We start from the raw sequence: 22,421 nt of genomic DNA on the forward strand, positions 1-22,421 counted from the left end.
GCTATATTCGTGTATCCCAACGCAGAGCTTTCACATCCCAGGTAGCGCCGATGAATGCTGGTGGACCTAAAACAAGAGAGCAAACGTCATCCCTTAATACCCTAGTAGGAACGGGGACGTTACATTGGCTATATAGTAGTATTACATATATGGTGGGGTCATCAAATCGAAAACGCCATATGTGTGGTACCCCTGGCGGATATGGATTTTAGGGTTCCGGAGATCTGGATATCACTCCGCCACGTTGCTACGGAAACGGTTTATCGGGAACTACTTTACGGAAGTTCTCTTGTTAATTCGACCCGTCCGTCTGTCAGCAGAAATTGTCGTTTCTCTCCGTTTGTCGGTTTGTCACGCACTCTCGCGACAAACGACCATCTTTTCGACACGGGTTTATTCGGAATCGCCATTCAAGGAATTTTTCATTTTGACAGTTTAATCGTAAGAATCAGACGATATCGATTAACCGCGGGTATCGGTTTCGCTAAGCTGTCCGCGACGTCGGAATTCATCCGGGGATTCTCGCAGCGGCAGTATATATTCGCATTTCAACATGTAAGTACGCAATGACTACATCGTGGGAGACGCGAAAACTTTCTCCCAAAAAGTTATTTAGCTTTTAAAACGCGTGTGATGCCTGAGAAATTCTTCGTGTGGAAATATCGTACGCGGAAAACAGGCTTTTTATGTATATACAGGCATCAATCGATAATGGATAATGAAACAGTATCGATCGGCCGGCAATTGATATTTTTTTCTTTTGTTTAATCAGAATGTTATATAAAGCAGGTTTGATGTACATTTCCTTACAAACATATCCTTATTTCTTAATTTCTACATAATGAAAAAGTAATAATACAGAAAATGCTGTTATTCTTGTTCTAAGGAAAAGAAGTCACCTCTTTTGTGGAGATAAATATTTAATCAAAAGACAAAAATTAATAAATAAATAATAAAAATTGATAAAAAAGTTCTTAGCACGTAATAGTTGACAAAATTTTTAGTCTTTGAAAAATATATCAGTAACCTTTTTATCTATACTTTTGCTTCAAGATGTAAGCAATAAGCAAAATTTATTTTTCTAATAAACAACAGTGGTTGGTCAATTTGGTTACTGCTTATATCTTAAAGTAAAATTGGTGAACAAAAGCATAATAATTAATTATATTAAATAAAATTATATTAAAGTATAAATTATATTATATTTAATGCATAATAATTATATTAAAATATAAATAAAAGAAAATAACTTTTAAAAACTCGGAAAATTTAGATTTTTTCAATTTTTTTGTGGTTTTTCGGTTTCTTTCTGTGGATGAATAAAAAAATTAGAAAAAACTCAAATTTTTCCATGGATATTTTTGACTTCTTTCCAGGGAAAAATAAAAAAGCAGCTTTTTAAATTATAAAAATAATAAATAATAGTACATATAAATGAATCACTTATGAAAACATTTTGATCATAGTCTAGGCCTTTGTAATAAATGTTAGACTTGCATAAACTCAAGATTTTTAGTCATAATATAGCTTTTGTTATAGTAATAGGTCCAACCTATATTTTAAGTTGTACAATCTTTGACACATTTAGATTACATTACATTAAGATAATATATTTCCTTGCTTTAGGTTTAATCGTGACCGAGATCAGAGTAGGGGCCGTCGCGGTGGTGTTGTTAGCAGAGGCACTAGCAGAGGTGGCAATGATAATGGACGTGGACACATTATCAGCCGATTTGGCACGCGTGGTAGAGGGAGTACCAGTAATGTAAGAGGTAGTTTAAAAGGGAAACAACCTGGTGGTAGCCTAAGGAAAGTAAATTGGGATCTACGTAGCCTGGAACCACTACGCAAGGACTTTTATGTTGAGCACCCAGCAGTTAGAAATAGGTATCTGAATATTTAAAAACCATTAAGACCTTTCACAGTTAGCCTCTCTACTCAGTAGGGATATTTCTTGCACAAGTCCTAAGCATATACAAGCATAACTAAATTGTATAGACTGGATTTTCAGTACTCGCAAACACTTGCCAGTAGGTGCTACTTGGTGTCTAAGTGGGGAGGTTGACTATAAAATCTATAAAGAGCTGGTAGCTCCAAACTTGAAATGTCAGGTTTTGACCCTTTGCGATCGTAATTCGAGCCAATCTTTGTTACAAGATCCACATAATCGTTCTGTTATGAGTTTCTTTGGCAGTTTCTGATGAAGCCAGAATGGATCCTCTTTTTGTAATAATAACTTTAATTCCTTGCATTGGCAACTGGCTGCATTTAATGGCTATATGAGACATAAAATCCGTAAAACTGATAGAATTTATAAAAGACTGTCCCTCAAAGAAAGAAAAAAAGAAATCATACTTTTGTCCGTAACTAAGAGAGTTTAGTTAGTACGAAGTAATAAAAGTAAGCTTGATTTACAATCAACAATGTACGCACATCGACTGTCCAAATTAACGAATGCTGAAACGGATGCTTGACGATTTTGGCTTGTGAACCATAGAACTGTAGAAGACACGATTCCAACGCAAGGGATTAAACGAATAAAATGTTGAATGAGAAGTTCGCGCACTCTACGTTGAGAATCCTTATTCTGTTATACAATATTTCTGCTGATATTCGCGCTTTGTGACTGTCGACCACAAAGGGTTGAAGAGTGCATGTGTGGTGGACAATGAGTAGTGTTCTCACAATGTGAATTTCGTCTGGAATTAGATCTAAGGAAGAAGTAAGCCAATTCCGGGAGAATACAGAAATAACCGTGAAGGGTGAAAATGTTCCTAACCCTATACAATATTTTGAGGAGGGAAATTTTCCTCCTTACGTAATGGAAGGCATTCGTAGACAAGGATATTCACAACCTACTCCAATTCAAGCTCAAGGATGGCCTATTGCCCTCAGCGGCAGAGATCTTGTCGCGATTGCTCAGACTGGCTCCGGGAAGACTCTTGGAGTGAGCAAAATTAGAAACATATCACTTTAAGATACGAGAAACAATTAATGTCTTTTACGTTCGTTACTCCCAATCTGTGCCCGATTATTTGTGTTCAGTAGCTTCACGCTTTCTGTTATTTGAATAGGATATTAAAAACATGCAACGGACATTAAAAGATATTAAGAGATATCAAAGAAAAGTACACGGCATGTACGCATATGTGTATCGAGATATTTACATTTTCTTTACAGTATATTTTGCCTGCAATTGTGCATATCATACATCAACCGCGCCTGAGCAACGGAGACGGCCCGATCGCTTTGATCTTAGCCCCGACCAGAGAATTAGCTCAACAGATTCAAGAAGTAGCCAATTGCTTTGGCGAGTCAGCGGACGTGAGGAACACCTGCATTTTCGGCGGCGCACCGAAAGGACCACAAGCGCACGATTTAGATAGAGGCATTGAGATATGCATCGCCACCCCGGGTAGACTAATAGATTTCTTAGAAAAAGGAACTACGAATTTACGTAGGTAAGTTTATACACATATTTATTACACTTACTTCAGCGCTTACAACCAAGAATGGGATTTGGTTTATATTCTGATCTTAGCACATACTCTCATTTCTTCGCACTTTAATACTTTTTCTGTTTTCCGTTCGTATTCAATGTTATGTATCCTTACTTCTTGAATACTTTTTTTATTTATATCGCCTTTCGTTTCGCTGTTCCACGAATCATACGGAGAGTTACTAGACTTTAATACTTTTGTTTTATTTTTACCGATGCAAATTTTTTCCCTGTATTACTTTATAGTAGATGAGTTCATAATAACTTTCCACGACAAACAAATAAATTACACCTGATGATATTCATTGAGTAAAAGAGCGCAGTGTCTAAATAATTAATTTCAATCTGTTCATGCCAGGTGTACGTACCTAGTACTTGACGAAGCTGACCGGATGCTGGACATGGGATTCGAGCCCCAGATACGAAAAATAATCGAGCAAATACGTCCCGACAGGCAGGTGCTAATGTGGTCGGCGACGTGGCCTAAAGAAGTCCGCGCGCTCGCGGAAGATTTCTTGACGGACTACACTCACCTCAACATCGGCTCGCTGACGTTGTCGGCGAATCACAATATCACGCAGATCATCGACGTCTGTCAGGAATTCGAAAAGGACTCGAAGCTGTTCAGGCTGCTGCAGGAGATCGGCAATGAGAAGGAGAACAAGACTATCATATTCGTGGAGACCAAGCGCAAGGTGGACGATATCACGCGAAACATCCGGCGCGACGGCTGGCAAGCGCTGAGTATACATGGCGACAAGAATCAGCAGGAGAGGGATCACGTGTTGCAGGAGTTCCGTAGCGGAAGAGCGCCAATTTTAGTCGCGACCGATGTGGCTGCCAGAGGTTTGGGTAAGTGGTAACGAAACTTGTGTCCGTTTCTTTCGTGTTTCTTTTTTTTTCCGGCCGTGCTTTGTAGACAATAGGAGAATCACGGTTAAACTGGGTATTGGCAACACTTATTGGATTAGCCGGTGATGCGTTGTTAGAGCAAGGCCAGCCGACAGCTGTGTACGTAGCAGTGTGTGATGCATTGGAACTTTTTTATCATTCCCGTTCTCAATCGTATCGTAGAGCCATGCAAATTCGACTATACGTTTTCGTGTGGTTGTGGCCTCTTCCTTTACAACTGGAGCTTTCATTCCACAATTGTGTTATCACTCGACGATATCTTTATGTTGTTCCTTTTCCGATCTTTCGTTTCTTATATCCTCATTGTTTACATTCCAATCATGTTTGTTTCAAACGAACTTGCGTATTTCTTAAGCTTCCACAAGAGCTCAAGATGAAAACGAACATCAACGTTTTCGCTCCACTCTCACGTTTAATTTATAACTGTACCATCGTAATCCTTTTCACATCAGCTTGAATGTTAAGACGACGAGTTTTATTGATTATCGTAATGATATGTATATAATAACAGGGTTCTGAAAATGCACACAAGCTACCACTAAGTCTGTCTGCTTTTCTTTTTCAGAGGCACAGAGTACCCTAACTCAGCGCGGTGTACTGCCAGTATTGGGCAGACACAGTGACTATTTTATTTTCCTTTGCTTATATCTTATCACAGTTTTCAGACGGATAGATAGATGACTCGTGTGTGCGGTTTGATCGTTTCAAATTTCTTAGTATTACGGAGTAACAAAGTAGACTCCATGACAACTGGATGCGTTAAATGATCCGATTGGTTAAACCGTCGCGATGTACAAATGCCGTTTGTCGTTGTATTGATCGACCAAATGGCTTTCCTTCAGCCAAAGCTCGCACTCTCGTAAAATGACTATAACGATTATAGATATCGAAACGCGGCTCACGAATAATTTACGAAGAGCGCATTGAGCGCATTTGCTGAACTTTCTCTCTGTCCAGTGCCTCTAATTTTAAGGAATAGTAACATACGGTGCCTATCAAAACTAATGCACTCAGGCTTAAACCCTAAAATGCTGCCTCTATCCCAAACCAGACACAACCGCTGTGTCTGTCTAATCTCTAGGCCGCTGGTATATTTCCATAAGAAAGCAACCGAAATTGCCCCACTTTAAAAGCAAACGGGGTCGTTCTCGCTGATTTCACGTCGGAATTTCCAAGCGAAAGGTGGGTGTCGCAATCTGTTTTATTTGAACTGAACTTATTTGGAAATTATTAGGGTAATAATTAGAGCGTAACTCTAAATTAAAATTCTGAGTGAGATAAGTTTCAACTAACGACTATATATAACTTACGGGCATGACAATGTGTTCAATCACATCGGGATAATACTGATTTGTTTTTTAATCGAGAAAGGATACTATAACAGGGTGTCTACTATCTAAGAAGACTTGGAAAACCTGGGATTATCGGGGAATTCTCAGGGAATTTTATTTGGAAATAAGGGGATTTTAACACGTTCATTGCGATATCGCGTGATATGAATTATCACCAAACGGCCGATCACGCGTTATCGCGTAATTGATATTTAGAGTACATAAATCCTACGTACATAATAATAAAAGCATATAAATAATATATTAACTTATTTTGAACACAATAAAAACTATATAAAACAATTAAAAAATACGAAATTCCAATTTTCAGCTTGGCAATGAACGTGTTAAATAGATTTGCTTGCAAGCCATATTATCGCATTGTTCATAAACAAATATTGTGTGATTGAATTTTATTTAATAATATTTTCTTCGTAAAGAATTATAAAAAAAATAACTCACGATTTTTTAAATTAATTTATAATTAATTTTAATTAACAAGGAATAACGCTATATAAATCATAGCCGCGAACCTATTAATATTTTGTGTATATATACAATTTAAAATTGTTTTTAATTTTCTCTTTAATATTTAAATATTAGCACTTTGTTTATAATAGATTATCTTTTGTTTTATATCTACGTATATAATTTTAATGTTTAATCATATTGCTCTGACGTTTAGAGTACACTGATGTTACGACTAATCCGGTATTCGGTTTTGAAGACAACGATTTCATTAGGTATAATTTTATCTAAGACAGATATTTATTTTAATAATTTTATGCAATATAAAATATTTATTTTTTAGAGTCCTTATAGGTTTCTTTCAACATTTTTCAAATTTAATCATTAAAATTTAAGTGATTCTTAATTTTTATTTTATATTTTATAAATTTACATTAATGGAAAATATTAAGGACTTTGCATAATAAATATGTATTTATTTGCAAGATAAATTTTAAAATACTTTCATTTTACGCGGAATTTTTAACAAATTGTCTGGAGGATCAGGATATTTTCAAGGAATTTTTTTTTCGGATTTAAGTAGACACCCTGGATTATTTTCTAATCGAGGAAGAATACTATAATCGTAAAATAATACTTTAGAACGTACATATACACGTTTTACGCAAAAAGACGCGATATCTCAATCTTTTGACATCTGCGGTGACTGCTATTTCACAGATGTGGATGATGTGAAATATGTGATAAATTTCGATTATCCATCCTCATCGGAAGACTACATACACAGAATCGGGCGAACCGGACGCAGACGGCAAACCGGCACTGCGTACGCCTTTTTCACGAGCCACAATATGAAACACGCAGGAGACCTCATAGAAGTGTTACGGGAAGCGGGCCAGAATGTAAATCCGCGTCTCAGCGAAATGGCGGAGATGGCGAAAGCGGGCAATTTCAGCGGTAGAAGTGAGTGATGACCAGTGTTTATTTATCGTTTGTTCTTAAATAATTTTAAATTTCTTGTTTTACGCACAAACCCGATTTTTCATTTTCTGGTTAACTTGTAATTTAGGCTTAACCCGATAATAACGTAGAAATTACGTTTTTCTATTCATGGTTAGTCATTGAACTTGAAAAGTTACTATTACAAAACCATCGGTTTAATGATTAACCATGAATAGAAAAACACAATTTTTACATTATTATCAGAGTATGTCCAAATCGCAGGTTAACTGGAAAATGAAAAATAGGGCCATAGTGATTCATTCACTATTGTGAGCGTGTACTCATATTATTTTATTTCTGTAAGACGGAAAACGTTTCGGCACTTCTTCTGGCATCGGCGGTGACAGAAGTAGTATCCGAAGAGGCAGTAGTGACGGTAGAGGAAGAGGAGGTGGTACTTCAGGGAGAGGGAGAGGCGCTTCTCGCGTTGGGAATTCTTACCCGCCTTCTTCAAGCGTTTACTCGGGACCAGATTACAGTAGTTATAACACTATGAAACCAAGTGGTTCCGCTATAGGTCAGAACGCAACGTACGGATACAGCACGCAGAGAAGCTACGGGCAGGCCAGTATGCCGCAGAGTTACGGGGGTGGTGATAATTATGGAAATGGTTATCCGTACAGGGGCGCAACTTATTAATCGCGTTTTTAATGTTTCCAATTGATAGCACGTAATCACTCGATGGTATATACTATGTCCACGTTTAGTTAGTCTGACTCTGTGGTAAAATTTATGATAGATTAAAAGGAAATGGGCGCAAGAAAGTAATGACGCGTTCGACGAGTGACTGTACCACTCTGTACTGTCCAGTGAGTATTAACGATTGCAAATTGGCAATGACATATTTGTTGAATATATACGTAATGTCAAAAGCGCGATTTGCGTATATCGAATTTAAGCGCATCGGAACTTAAGGGAACCTCGATGTAGTTTTAATGCGTTCGTAGCTGACTTAGCGAGGAAAGTATAAGTTCCTATGCAGTATCAAGCTCGTATTAGTATCATCAGTTAAAGCCGAGTACTCCCCGAGAGATACTCAGATCTGAATGCAGACTTTGATCGGAGTTTTTCAGTTGAATTATAACGCTACACGTGACACTATATTTGTAATCGCGATTCAACTGAAAGATTCTTATCTGACTCGAAATTCAAATGTGGATACGATCACGCGTGCGATAAATTTTAAGTGTCGATTATTAATACGAGCTTCGAAGTGCTATCACTTAAAAGCCAAAGTGTTTATTTATTTATTGATTGTTCCTAAATAATTTTAAATTTCTTGTTTTACACATAGCGTTTTACAGGTTTTTTTTTACATGGTCCTGTAAAACACGATCAGTATTATATGTGTTGTGTGAAGAAGAGATATAAGGATGTTCACAGAGAACTGTTCAAATTGAAGCTATTTGCATTACAATGTTCCGACCAAAGATATTTTTTGTAGTTATCTGAATTTATATTATGTTACATAATATATTTTAGATCGTACTGTTAACGTATTTCTTTCAATTACAAATTTTCTCATGATTTCGAACTTTTTTTTCCATGGAAAGATTGACGATCTCATCATATATTTAATGCGCTATTTAATTTTTGCGTTTTGGCTATTGAGAGTGTTTGTATATTTATGATTTATTTGCATTTTGAAATTTTACTCTCAAGGCTTTTTCAAGTCAAGAACTGGAGCTATTACTGAATTAGACATTTTGTTGAACTGCGACGGGTTCGCGAATTTGACAATGAAATTGTGGAAGAATAATAAGGTCGTATATGGTACGATGATCTATACATAAATATATTAATATTAATTAACATTAGTATCACAATTAATGTCAATTGTAACATATAAAAAATTATTATATTTTAACATTATATGAACATCCTTGTGTTATCTTAATAAGACTGGTGTAAATTCTATTCTTCACGACTATAGTTGCGTGATTTTAGACAATCGACTGAGTAATACGTTAACTGTTCTCATTAATTGTGATACTATCGAATAGGTTAATAAGTTAGATTGACAATTGTTTCCTTTTGTAATAGCTGTGATATATCAAATCCGTAGCTCAGCGTTAAGATATGATAGAAACTTGTATGGACCTTCATATGAAAGAAGGGACAAAGAGTGTTCAAACCGTAAAGGGTGGCCTCTTTTAACTTTTCGTAACTACGAGTCTATTATATGCATTCTCTGACCACATTATCCAAATCTGTGTTTCGTTGTTTGTTATATAGTTTTATGTTATAGAGTTAATAAAATTAACTTTCTCGCTTCTTTCGCTCAGAATTGAACGGTTCCTCAAATTTTCCTTAAATATTAATGTAGATTTGTATAAAGTGCTATGCATGTTTTGCATATCAGGTACTAATCATCATATTAGCATAGAATAAAATTGTTTAAGTTCGTATCGAGTTATGTATCTGAAGCTGGAGATTCTAAATTTCAGATTGATTCAATGAACACCAATTCGTATGAGATTTGTATATTATATTTTTAGCTGTATTCTTGCAAGGCTGCGTTCGAGAACGTCGCCCGAATACTCTCTCACTATCTTACTCTAGTTTCTCATACTCCAACACTGCGGGTGCATCCGAGTAATGTTTCCGAACGCATCCCAGAGGAAGCAGCTTTGCAACTGCTGTAAAATTCGTGAATCTGATTGAATCTAAGAGTCAGTGAATTCAATAATATACTGGAATGAGCACTGACGTGGTGGTTTATTAAGCCAGCAGCACACGATGCTTGTTTCGTACTGGATTGCTGAATTACTTGGATAGAAATGCTGTGTTCTGATTGGTGCATTTCCAAAAATGGATGACAATACACCAATCAAAACGCAGTATTTCCATCCAGTAAACAATTCAGTACGAAAACAAGCATCGTGTGCTGTTGGCTTAGAAAGGCTGTGCGACAAAAGTCACATCTAAGTAGTATCTCGCTCTTTGTTTTGCTAACATGCTATATAGTCTATATAGGCTAAGATAAGACAAAACGGGAATACTATTTAAATACTTTCTCTCTCGACGCGAGGTCATCTGCCAGAAACAAAAGCACAAAGTGCTCATTCCAGTATGTTATTAAGTTCACTGCCATATATCCAATCAGATTCACGAATTTTACACAGTTACAAAGTTGCTTTCTCTGCTGAACGTAGCCAATCATGGCATTTCTTTCGGCACTTTAAATCATTTGCAGCGTCTAGTGGATCGTATAAATTATTCTTTTAGATCTACATAAATAAATCTAACTTCAGCGCAGAAAACTTCTAAAGCCCGTATCGAATTACGGATTAGAATTGAGGTTGGATTAAAATTTGGCCAATCAGAGCCAAATTTACTAATCCAAGTTTAGTGAACTTTGCTCTGATTGGTCAAGTTTTAAACCAATCTCAATTCTAATCCATAGTCTGATACGGATTTAAAATATGGCACAGCATTAATAGAATCTAGTGAACAGAAAGATTGTTATGGTTCCTGCCCACAGGACGCGGTAGCGCTTACCGCGCGGCGAAAGGTAGCCAATCAACGTGCCGTTTTCCCACAAGAACTAAAAGTTTATTGGCTGCCGCGTCGCTTCTTGTCGCACGGCAAGCATTTCCGCGCCCTATGGGCAGAAGCCATTACACTTTTTTATGAGTTTCACAACATATATCTTCAATACACAAGAAAAAGTATCTCCTGAAAATAACTAAAACACAAATTTCCCTAATGAACACAAAACTTATCCGAAAAAAGTGCCACTACCTTTTTGTTCACCATTCTACAGATTTTCTGAGGCCATGCGTTTTCGCTTAAAACCAACGGCGCGATGCTTATTTACATGCTGGATTGCTTGCTAGATTGAAATACTGCGTTTTGATTGGTGCATATCCAACATGAATGACAATATACCAATCAAAACGCAGTATTTCCATCCAGCAAACAATCCAGCACGAAAAGCATCATGTGCCGTTGGCTTTAGCTGACTTTAATCCTGTTTTACAATATGCCGTATGTGAGATGCCGGAACGCAGCCAATGGTCCAATGAGAGAATTTATTTTTCAAAAGTTCTCCTCTCATTGGACCATCGACTGCGCCCGATATCCGACAACGACATACGACGTATTGTAGAACAGGCTTTAGTTGTTCTATAGATGACTGTGCTGTCGTCACACTTCCGCCGTCGCACTCAACACTATCCCTCTGAGTGAGGTACGCGGGCACTTTGGAGACCTCTACGGATGAATGCACGTATTGGAACTTTTTGCGAATAAATTCTGAAAAGTAAGCGTTCATTCAAGGGTTCTCACGGCGATACCCGTAGTCGATCAATCTTGTAATACCGGATTCTCGACAGGACTATTTGACGCCTGCGTATGACGCCGGCCACGCCGCTTCATTCACATTCATTACGAACATCCTGTACGTGCCCATCGCGAGAACGAGTGATCGACGTGATCGCCGTCTTGCCTAAAGAAGAAACCTAAGTGCTGGTTGCCGATTGCTTCTCGTTCTTCTCGTACGTGCACTATCTTCAATGTAAGTACAGCTGCTATCAAAATCATTGAATTCCACGCGATTGCCCTCGTGGTCGTTTCGCACGCTTTAATGTCGTCGCTGATTTATGCCAATTCGCTGACGTTGCCCTCCATGTTGCTTGTGCTAAAAATGAATTTCTGTTTTCGCGACGGTTGATCAGGCAGATAGAAATAGAGAGATCACGCCTAACGGAAATTGATTTTCGAAAGAAGAAAGCCGATCGATCGGAGAGCAGGGATCGTTCTAGATTTCCTATGACGAGATTTTTCTAGACGATACCGTAATTTTTTTACACACGTCACGGCACACCACGTTACCTACATGTGCACATCTCGCATCCGACATTTAATTTGTCCTGCTTGTGACCTCTTTTATGTAAATGCCACGATATGCTAGTCACGTCTGTTTGCGTTTCGTTAATTCAGCTTCATGAAAGTACGTACAAATTATATCTTGAAATAGAACGACTCATAGACTTGTGTGAATGACACATATGTTCGTCATCATCATACTTCACGGCATAAAAATGGGAGCGAATAGGTTGCACAGTATTTCTTTTCGATGTGTTCCGGAAAAGACGAGAATCGTAAGGATGATCGTGTGATTTTTTCACTTGTTCCGGAACTTGTTGTTACAATGAAAAGTTCTCCATCTTTTTTACCATCTATTGATTATATATATATATATATATATATATATNTTAAGATTATTTTGTTAATCTTAAATTCGTATGCATAAAATTGAAAATTGTAGAAAACTCGAGTTAATTAGAATTAAAGCATACAAGATGTGGTATTTTATTTTGGGCATATTTTATTTTAAGCATTAAGCATAATTAAGTTCCACTTTTCTTGATGACTATATAATGTATAATGTTGTTTTTTCTCGAGAATCATAAAGTATAGATGCCAGATGGAAACGACGGTCTAGCCGTCAAGTTGGTTGCAAATAGTACATTCACTAAAGAGAAGCCACATACATGCACACATATAAGTGGTTTCTCTTTAGTATGTATATTACTTGCAACTACCTCACAGTTAGGCTACGGTTTCCGTCTGGTATCGCTGTTATAAAGGTATATTCAGCATTTAATATATATTCCTTGGTATTCAGTGGAGATCAAAACGGTTGGATGTGAAGTTCAGAGCGCAGCCAATGATCCAATGAAAGAACGAATTAGTCAAAAATAAGGTCTCTCGTTGAACTTGTTGAACTATTAGATTGAATAATGGATGCCCTGAACTTAGCTGCGTCCAGATCGTTTTAATTTCTCACTATATACGATATGTAACATCTATCTATATACGATATCTAACATGACATAAAAATTACGTGTTTCATTTGTGGTCGTTTCTGCGTACTTTAATCTTTACGGAAATATTAATTACATGCCAATACTAAAATTGATATAATTAATACGTTGACTGCCAACTACGAGATATCTCGTAGGTTGCTTACTTGCCCAGGACACCAGCTACGAGTTATCTCGTCGCTTCATTACTTGATTAAATCAAATTGGCTTCTTAGACCAGAATCGTGAAAAGTTCCGTGTCAACGTGTTAAATTATGAAACTGTACGTTCAGTAAAGTTGTTCTATTTATAATTTATGCTATTATTTTAAGAGTTTTAGCAGAATGGTTCTTGAATTTATTCATTCAGACAACATTACATGTCTTAACATATGCCTTATATATGACTTTTTGTTTTAAGTAATACAACGATTTATGGTTTAAGAACAATCGATTGTGATTGGTTAATTTCCTTACTGCTTACGTTTTTCTATGTTTCCCGGCCTTAAAATTATAAGTCGGCCATTTTGCTAAGGCCCTAAGACAATATATATATCTCATAGCTGCCCACTCACACCACATGGTCAGTCGACCGCGACGACAAAAGAGCCGTCGAATCAATAGAACGCATTGATTTGTACGGAGATATACATAGGAGCTTTAAAAAGCACGCGGATAAAAGGGCCGCGCGTACCGGTTTTATACGTCAATACGTCTGCCCATTCGACGACTTTTAAACGGTATCGGCTCTCTGGCTTGTCCTATTCTGGGAGCGAAATTGCACGAAATTATATGATTCGCCGAAGATCATTTAAGTCGCTTCATTTATAAGTAATTTCATTGCAACAAGAAAAAAACATTCGGAAAACATGCATTCGCTATTTGCATAATTACATCTTATTGATCGCATCAGAAGTTCGGCACAGATGGCATTCACAGATCAGCATAATAGCTTTGAGATAGTAACAGCATAAAATGAGTTTTCCAAGAATTTGTTGGAACTTGAACTATATGTAGATCCAAATACATGACCTAATTATTGCCGCGATTAAAAATACATTGACCATTCGGAAGCTGAAATATTCGCAGTTAAAAATGGCATTTTTTTATTTTTCTAGATTAATGTCCTATTCTTAACTTCCATTTTTAATTTAAACCACATTAGGATTTTAATGATAAACTTCTGTGATATTAAGGACTAATATAGAGACATTATACAAAAATTTCAGAATACTGACCATTTTATTGACCATTTTGTTTTGAAAATCCAGAGATGTAAAGTTCATAACCTACGGTAATCGAAATATTGCACATACATATATTTAAACATTTATATACCTTTTATTTATATCATCTGTGCATCTCTATTAAATCAACTAATGCATAAAAATGACATTAATAAGAAAAATAAAAAATAATATCTTCGTATTTGTAATATTGTGTTTGTATATGTCCACCTTAAAGCTCGGCTTCCTCCGCTGACCATATTGGTGTTGCGACGTCATAGGCGAGAAATAACATGCAGTAAGTTCCTTGCAACATGTAGCTTTATTTTGTATTTTTCGGAAAGGGCATACCGCGATCGCGAACGTACCGACAGACGAGGCGGTGGTGCACGCGGAGGTGGTCGATTCGGCGGACGAGATGGCGGCGGAGGAGGCGGGGGCGGTGGCAGTAGATTCGGCAGCAGCGGTGGAAGCCGGGACAACGGTTTCGGCAACAGTAGCTTCAAGAACCGTCAGCCTGGGGAACGTCTTCGCAAGCCGCGATGGGACATGAGCACGTTACAGCCGTTCAGAAAAGACTTCTACCAGCCACATCCGAACGTGATGACTAGGAGTTTACACACGGTGGAGGCTTATCGCGTCAACAAGGAGATCACTGTGAAGGGGACCAACGTTCCAGGACCCAATATTTATTTCGAGGAGGGCGGCTTCCCGGACTACGTTCTCAATGAGATCCGCAGGCAAGGTTTCGGCGAACCGACTGCGATTCAGGCGCAAGGCTGGCCCATTGCTTTATCCGGTCGCGATATGGTCGGCATAGCGCAGACGGGTTCGGGCAAAACATTGGCGTACATTCTGCCTGCGATCGTGCACATCAATCATCAGCCTCGGCTGAGCAGGAACGACGGACCGATCGCGTTGATCCTCGCGCCGACCCGGGAGTTGGCGCAGCAGATTCAGCAGGTGGCGTCGGACTTCGGTATGTCCTCGCAAGTGCGGAATACGTGTATCTTCGGCGGTGCGCCCAAAGGACCACAGGCGCGCGATCTCGAACGTGGAGTGGAAATTTGCATCGCCACGCCGGGACGCCTGATAGACTTTTTAGAACGGGGCACTACGAATCTACGTAGGTGTACGTATCTAGTGTTGGACGAGGCTGATAGGATGCTCGACATGGGCTTTGAGCCGCAAATTAGGAAAATTGTAGAACAAATACGACCCGACCGTCAAACGCTCATGTGGTCCGCCACATGGCCGAAGGAAGTGCGGAATCTCGCGGAAGAGTTCTTGACGGACTACATACAGATCAACATTGGCTCGCTGCAGTTGGCTGCCAATCACAATATCCTTCAGATCGTGGACGTGTGCGAAGAATATGAGAAGGAGGGTAAACTCATGAAACTATTGGAAGAGATTTCCAACGAACCGGAAAATAAGACTATAATATTTGTGGAAACTAAGAGGAAAGTGGATGATATAACAAGAGCTATTAATAGATACGGATGGCAAGCGATTGGCATCCATGGAGACAAAAGCCAACAAGAGAGAGACTATGTACTAAACCGTGAGTGCTCATCATTACTCGATATGCGAAAATGCAATCTTCAATCTGTTTGATATTTACGCAATTAAAATTTACTACACACTACCCAGAAATTTAAATATTATAAATATAATATTTATATATATATTAGTACGTATATAGATTTATATGTATATTAATATCTAATCATAAAATATAATAAATATATTGCAAATGTATAATAAATATATTTACATTATATATATTATATATAACTATATATTAATATATACATAAATTTATATATATATGTATAAATATTTATATATTTAAATTATATATTTTTATAATATATTTTATAATTATATTATATATATATATATAATATAACCATTTTTTTATATATTTTGCAAAAATGAGTCTGAAATTTAAAGATATAGAAAGAACTATAAGAAGAAGTGTTATACGATATTGCGAGTTTTAGTATATCATATAATGTGTCAGGATGATACTTTTTGGAAAAAAAAACGTAATTCTTTACGTCTTGTTTTTCCTTAAGGCTATACTGTTATTTGTAGAGTTCCGGAATAGCAGATCAGCGATCCTAGTGGCTACTGATGTGGCGGCAAGAGGTCTAGGTAAGAATTTCCAGATACATGGGTATGATGTAAGGGTCAGGCTGCGATGGTTATTTCACATTTGTGAGAGTCGTGGTATTGTGATGTGGCAACGGATAACGGCATGTGCCAGACTGATTGACGTTACTCCTTTACCAGTGTGGCTGGAGATAATTCCATGAACTCTTAGGAATACAAGGAGAGCGTACAAACTCGATCATTCTCTCCGTTTTAATTTCGCCGTTGGCACTTTTCAGTTTCGTTGTTTTCACGCTGATTTCTTTCCGCCGGCTAATTATTAATTCGGGGGAGTTCGGTTGCGCACGTTCGCGCACACCGGAACGCTTAACATCGCCATTGTCCTTTCAGCGATATACGATTAACGCAGGGATAAGTTTTAACTTCTTCTGTTTTATTATAAGCTAACATAGGCAGATTTTGACGTTCTTTTATTATAATTTCCTCGCACAAGCGCGATTACGAGTATTTCGCGATCAATTCGAATTCACATTGCACGTGAGTGCAATAATGACAGAAAGAACGTCGAAATATTTCAGCTTCGAGGGTGAGGGAGCCAGGTAAGCAAAGGTTAGCCAGGCTTATCTCTTTCGATTTTGATCTCAGATCTCGAGACAAGTCCCGTCAGTCTGGTATTAACGTGCTGTTCTATGTGTTTTCAGAGGCACATGCGACGGAGTTTTATCAATGATAAGAACTCTGGAGAGCTTGCTTGGAAAATGTAATTGAATGGGGCGTGACTGCTGGTCTCCGCCCCCTCGCAACAAGCTATTGTTACGCTGTGCCTCGGCCCACCGTGCCACTCGAAAAACACTCTCACTCTGTACCTGCGGCGGTCCAAAGTATGGAAATATCGTAACGTTAGGGCGTCTGCCAGGACAACCGAAACAAAAAAAAAATGATATATGCGAAGGGATAATAGAGATTATTGCCGGTTACATTCGTTGCAAAAGTAGATCGTAATAAATTACATCAAGTTGCATTGCAATAATTGTGATATCCTAGTTCCCGGTCGATTATCGGCATTCTTTTTTTTTCTTTTTTTTCTTTTTTTTTTTCTCGAAATTGTCACCATTATACGAATGAACGTGAGTTTCACCGAGGATTTTGTCATTTCGGGTGAAGAAATTGGACAAGGAGTAAGCACAGTGATTATCGATCACAATTTCGCGAAACGTTGAAGCGCAGAGGGGGTGTTCACAATATTGCAGCGCATAATTCTTGATGCTAATTAGTCAATGGAGTACGCGCATGGGGTTGAGTGGAGAACACACGCAAGACGCACGCTTGGTGTTCCAACCATTCCAACCGGAGCAGTGTACAAGGACCAAATTTTGAAATACCAGCAGAGATCCATACTTTGGTGCGGTAGAGAAGGGTGTAACTTTGCCTAAGAATAATACCGTTGAGCTCGCTAATACGTGAAGCGAGAATTCCATGAGAACCATCTGAGCTCTGATTCCTCTACATTTCCAAAAAAATGTATTTACATTTCCAGCTATAGTCGCAAACAGGTAATTAATATGCAAGACTTGCTCTTTGTGGTCAACTTACCTTGAGTGTTAATGTGCGAATTGCAAATGGAACTAAAGACGTTTCATTGACCCCTCCCTCTTCCTCAAAATTGAAATCCTTGATTATGTTAAGGGTAGGTAATCGTTTGTCTCTTTTTTTTTTTCTCTCTTAGTTGGGAATCCCCCCTTTCCTCCCGAAGTATCAGGTATTACGAACAGTGACGATACGGAGGGAGGCAAGAGTCTGAGACTGACGACGATGTCGTCGTCGATGTAAAATTACAAGATATAAGAGAATCTCCTCGCTCTTTATTTCCATTAGCAAAGAGACAGCGTCTTTGGTAACTGCTTGGATCGAGATTCGCTTTATAAGTTAATTGAACCACAAAAGAACAAGTATTTTTCCCGTGCCGCGATTGTGACTCCGTCTATTACGCAGATGTCGAGGATGTCAAATTTGTGATTAACTTGGACTATCCGTCCAACTCTGAGGACTATGTGCACCGTATCGGACGTACGGGTCGCTCGCAGCGTACGGGAACCGCGTATGCCTTTTTCACGCCAGGCAATGCGCACAAGGCTAGTGACTTAATCCAAGTTCTCGAAGAGGCTAAGCAAGTTGTCAATCCGAAACTGTACGATCTGTCGAGGAATCCCGGCATTTATAAGAGTAAGTCTCGCTCATTCTTCACCGTATGGATTTTTGACACGCACATACACACACACATTTTTCCAACGCGAAACGAATTTGCTTCTCTAGATCTGTTCTTTTTCGCTGAACTGGAAAGAAAAAAAAAATACTGTACAAACAGTAAATATCTAAACATTGTCTTCGAGTTTTGTTTAAAAAAAACTACTTTTGTTTCAACCTAATATATTCAGCGAAAAAGAACAACATACCTATTTCGTTCGAATATGAAAGTAACGATAAAAGTATACGTGTCCACTTACGATATTCCCTTATCGCATATACAAATTAGTGCGCTATTTGCATATCAAATTCTGCACGTTTGATAATTAGGGGGTCGATACGGCGGTCGCAGCGGAGGTGGTGGCGGCGGACGAGGATCCGGCGGTCGCGGCGGCTCACGCGGATCTCGTGGTGGCCGCGATGCACCAGACAGGAGCAGATTCGACCGTTCCGGTGGTGGAGCGAGTGATCGCAACAAATGGGGCGGAAGTAGCAGCGGTTAGTTCTTCTAAAATTCAAGATGTTTCTCAGCATCCTCTAGCATTATCGACTAAGGGATGTAACGTCGCTGTCGAATGTTCCAACACAGCCGATGGTGCGATGAAAGAATTTACTTTTCGAAAACGAGTTCTCCTCATCGGACCATCGGCTGCGTTCCCACCAGACATATTGTAAAATAGGCTTTAGGTCTGCTGCACAATATCTCGGATGTCGCTAGTCGTACACTTGGATCGGTATTCATAGTTAGATCTTATATTTAACCTCGTCTTCAGTTTACCTTTAAGTATTGCTCGGCTTGTTTTACTGGCTTTGAAGTTTCATCGTCGATCTGAGATCTGACTACGAATACCTTCTCAACTGTATGACTAACATACGACGTAGAAGCAGAACAGGTTTAAAACTGATTGGATCGCCTCCGGGAGTGATTAATGACGTCATGAGATTAGCTTGCCGCAGTCGGGAGCGCCGTTGAATCATGTAGCATACAAACGTTATTGATCTCCATATCGAGATACTTTTATATATATATATATAAAATTATGCGTGTATGCTGCACGCTCGCTCGCGTGTGTTTACATGTAAAAGAGGGGGGGGGGGAAGGGTTGTCAAACGAAAATAACATAATTTTTAGCGACAGGATATTTTCAACCGAGGCAAAAGCGAAAGTGCGCTGCGCATCTAAAATAAGCGATGGTTTTAAGAACGTATACTGTAGTATCGAGACGTGATGTGAAATCTTGATAACGTCGGGCGCTTTTTGTTCATGCAGGTGGAATAACCAGCGGAGGATACGGCGCCAAGTCCTTCCCTCAGAATAGCTTTGGCGGTGGTGGGAGCGGTGGTGGCTCGAGTAGCTACAACCAAAACAGTGGCGGATACGGGAGTAGCGGTGGCAGTTACAGACAACAAAACGGCTATTGACTTCGCGGTCTCGAATATGGACATTAGACGTGTTTATTTTTAGCACCATCTTCTGCACTCAATTTCTTCGTTGTTCTTTTTTTTTTTCTCTTTTTCTTTTTTAATTTAATGAACCTTTTACATTTTATTGCGAAGTGCGAGAGTGAAAAAATGTTAGGGGGAGATGCGACTGATAGATATTACGGAGAAGCGAAGAAAGGAGGAGGGAGATTTTTCATGATGTCCATGATATAGCTGTTCATTGTTTCTTGTCTCTCTTAACGTGTTCGTGAGTTTAGGAGCGCGATTCCTAATCGATCGCACGTTCGATCGCGTCGTGTCATTTACATTCTCAAGCGCGCGTTAGCTTTCATCTTTTTTTTTCCAGTAAGCGTAAGGACTGTACTAGCTAGAATAATTGCAAATGATTGCACGGTATTAAATTTAGACGAGCTTTCAACGATGTAATAGTATTACATACAGTGGAATAAAGTGTAAGAACCAAGCGGGAGAAGGACCGAAACTGCGCGTTTTTCCCTGCGTTTCTTCCCTGCTTCGATCTTCCTTCGGCGTCGAGCACATGTATCTATCTTGTTTCTGCTTGAAACCTTAGGACCGGTAATTTGTAGCGCTATAATTCTCTAAGTTATAACGAACAATGGAATAAAACTGTGAGAGAAGCCGGTACATTTATGAGATAAGCGCTGATTTCTTAACACTGTCATAACGGATCTTCCTGTTACGTCATATTAAGCTTACGGATGCTTGATAGAGGCGGAGCATGGCTGATACCGTGACAAGCCCGTAACGTAAAGGAGTTCGACCGCGGGACATAGACATCATCCGCAATGAAAGTGTTAAGGACGTGGGTTTGTAAGCGAAAGCGAGGCAGAAATACGCGAATAGTGAACCAAAAGACACTAAAAGTCTCCCCACGTTACTCGCCGATTGTTAAAGGTATCACATCGCATATGCCGTCATGTTTTGCTCACGCGTGAATTTCTCAAAAAGCCGGCAGTAGATTTTTAAACACGCCTGAATCCAAAACCGGCAATCCCGACCTTTTATACTCACGTGATTACCACTTATCACGAGGAGTTAAATTGTGCGTATGATACGAGAATGAATCATGCCACATTGTGGCAACACAAGCAATGTTACGAATTACTATAACGAGAAAGGCCCGTTATCAGAGAGAAAGCCAGACGTTAAGAATTCCATTACGTGTTACTGATAACAATTATCACAATCGAGGCCGGGAGGAAGGCTCGGCTTCATTCATTGGCTGTTTCGTTTATCGCATGTCGTATGATCCGGTCAGAGTTTGTCTTCCGATCCGGGCAAAAACAGTTGCCCCTGGATGCACTCCATCGCCACGCTCGTCGCGCCCGAGTTAGACATTAGAACGTGGTGTCTGCTGATAGCATTCCCTACTTTTTTTTTTTACGATAAGCCGGCTTCAGTTGAATCGTCAATAATATCACGAATATTTCCATTAATAGCGCTATTATGAGATATTAAAATATGCAAAAAGTGTCTGGTGTTCCCTTTTTTTTGTGTAGTAATATTCGATAGATATATGAAAATAATCGAAAGAAATCAGGATCTTATTATATTTAAGAAGTAATTGAAATATTAATAGTATATGTATTAATATTACTGTGTAATTATAATTAATATTAATAGTATACTATTAATGGCATATATAATATTTATCACTAATTATATAATTAATATAAATATTAATAGTTGAGCTTTGTAATTGTGACTTTATTATCGCGTACTTGTAGATTGTCCTCTTATTCATTTCTTTTATTGCACAATGAATTACATTACATAATGTTTAATATATTATTATATTGTATGTATTATGAATTCATATCTCAGCCGTTTAAAAGAATTTGTTATTAGAAAGTTTTTTTTGTTTCTTTCCTTTCGCGTCAAACCGAAAATGCTTGGTAAGATTAATAACATCGAATGTGCGCTATTGATATTTTTATATTTTATCTTTTCTTCTACACAGCTGAGTTTAAAGTCTGTTTCTTATACGTCAATATGTTTTTTTAAACATACAATCCGATAAATTCTGCACGCCTAATCATTGAGCATGCATATTTCTTTAATATAATTGACATTGGCGTATGTAGTCTGTTCATTATTGCTAAATCGCATAAGTAAGAACTGTATAAGTTAGAACAAGGCAAGTATATTTTGTTTTGCTCTAACTTATTGCATTAACTCAGTGCAGCTGTAAAGGAACAGACCAATTGACAGGAATTCATGCACATTAGAATTTAAAATTAAGACTTGCGAAAGATGCCGAGAATCAAAAGTTGCAAGTTAAACAGATCCAACATCATTGCTGCGAATGTGTCGTTATGTAGGTGACCTATTAAAACTATATACATATA

The 22,421-nt window shown here is 38.4% G+C and overlaps 2 protein-coding genes across 4 annotated transcripts; both read left to right on the plus strand.

Annotated features, from left to right (window-relative positions):
- The first annotated feature begins 279 nt into the window (after positions 1–279).
- LOC106743938 (ATP-dependent RNA helicase dbp2-like) lies at positions 280–9,486 on the plus strand. 2 transcript variants are annotated; one of them, XR_001374414.1, is made up of 7 exons: positions 280–555; positions 1,627–1,887; positions 2,710–2,947; positions 3,181–3,461; positions 3,858–4,351; positions 4,977–5,593; positions 6,931–7,006. XR_001374414.1 is itself a non-coding variant. In XM_014618292.1 (7 exons), coding segments are annotated over exons 1-7 (1,854 nt in total). In that variant the 5' UTR covers positions 280–553; the 3' UTR covers positions 7,852–9,486. The 2 variants fall into 2 exon arrangements, 1 of the variants encoding a protein (XP_014473778.1); XM_014618292.1 differs by lacking the exon at positions 4,977–5,593 and adding an exon at positions 7,517–9,486 and having other exon boundaries at positions 6,931–7,173.
- Positions 9,487–11,582: 2,096 nt separating this feature from the next.
- On the plus strand, positions 11,583–20,533 carry LOC106743921 (probable ATP-dependent RNA helicase DDX5). Of its 2 annotated transcripts, XM_014618246.1 has the most exons (6): positions 11,588–11,731; positions 14,592–15,811; positions 16,348–16,407; positions 18,358–18,588; positions 18,940–19,107; positions 19,880–20,533. In XM_014618246.1, coding segments are annotated over exons 1-6 (1,833 nt in total). In that variant the 5' UTR covers positions 11,588–11,729; the 3' UTR covers positions 20,032–20,533. The 2 variants fall into 2 exon arrangements, with proteins under 2 accessions (XP_014473733.1, XP_014473732.1); XM_014618247.1 differs by lacking the exons at positions 18,358–18,588; positions 18,940–19,107; positions 19,880–20,533 and adding an exon at positions 17,067–17,371 and having other exon boundaries at positions 11,583–11,731.
- The last annotated feature ends 1,888 nt before the right edge of the window (positions 20,534–22,421 follow it).

Source organism: Dinoponera quadriceps, unplaced genomic scaffold (genome assembly GCF_001313825.1).
Source record: "Dinoponera quadriceps isolate SergipeBrazil2010 unplaced genomic scaffold, ASM131382v1 scaffold1070, whole genome shotgun sequence".
Lineage (NCBI taxonomy): Eukaryota > Metazoa > Arthropoda > Insecta > Hymenoptera > Formicidae > Dinoponera > Dinoponera quadriceps.

Coding starts and splice junctions, on each gene's coding strand:
- LOC106743938 (XM_014618292.1), top strand. Junction 3,462..3,857: donor GGAACTACGAATTTACGTAG/GTAAGTTTATAC, acceptor TGTTCATGCCAG/GTGTACGTACCTAGTACTTG. Junction 4,352..6,930: donor TGTGGCTGCCAGAGGTTTGG/GTAAGTGGTAAC, acceptor GCTATTTCACAG/ATGTGGATGATGTGAAATAT.
- LOC106743921 (XM_014618246.1), top strand. Junction 16,408..18,357: donor TGTGGCGGCAAGAGGTCTAG/GTAAGAATTTCC, acceptor TCTATTACGCAG/ATGTCGAGGATGTCAAATTT. Junction 18,589..18,939: donor GAATCCCGGCATTTATAAGA/GTAAGTCTCGCT, acceptor TTTGATAATTAG/GGGGTCGATACGGCGGTCGC.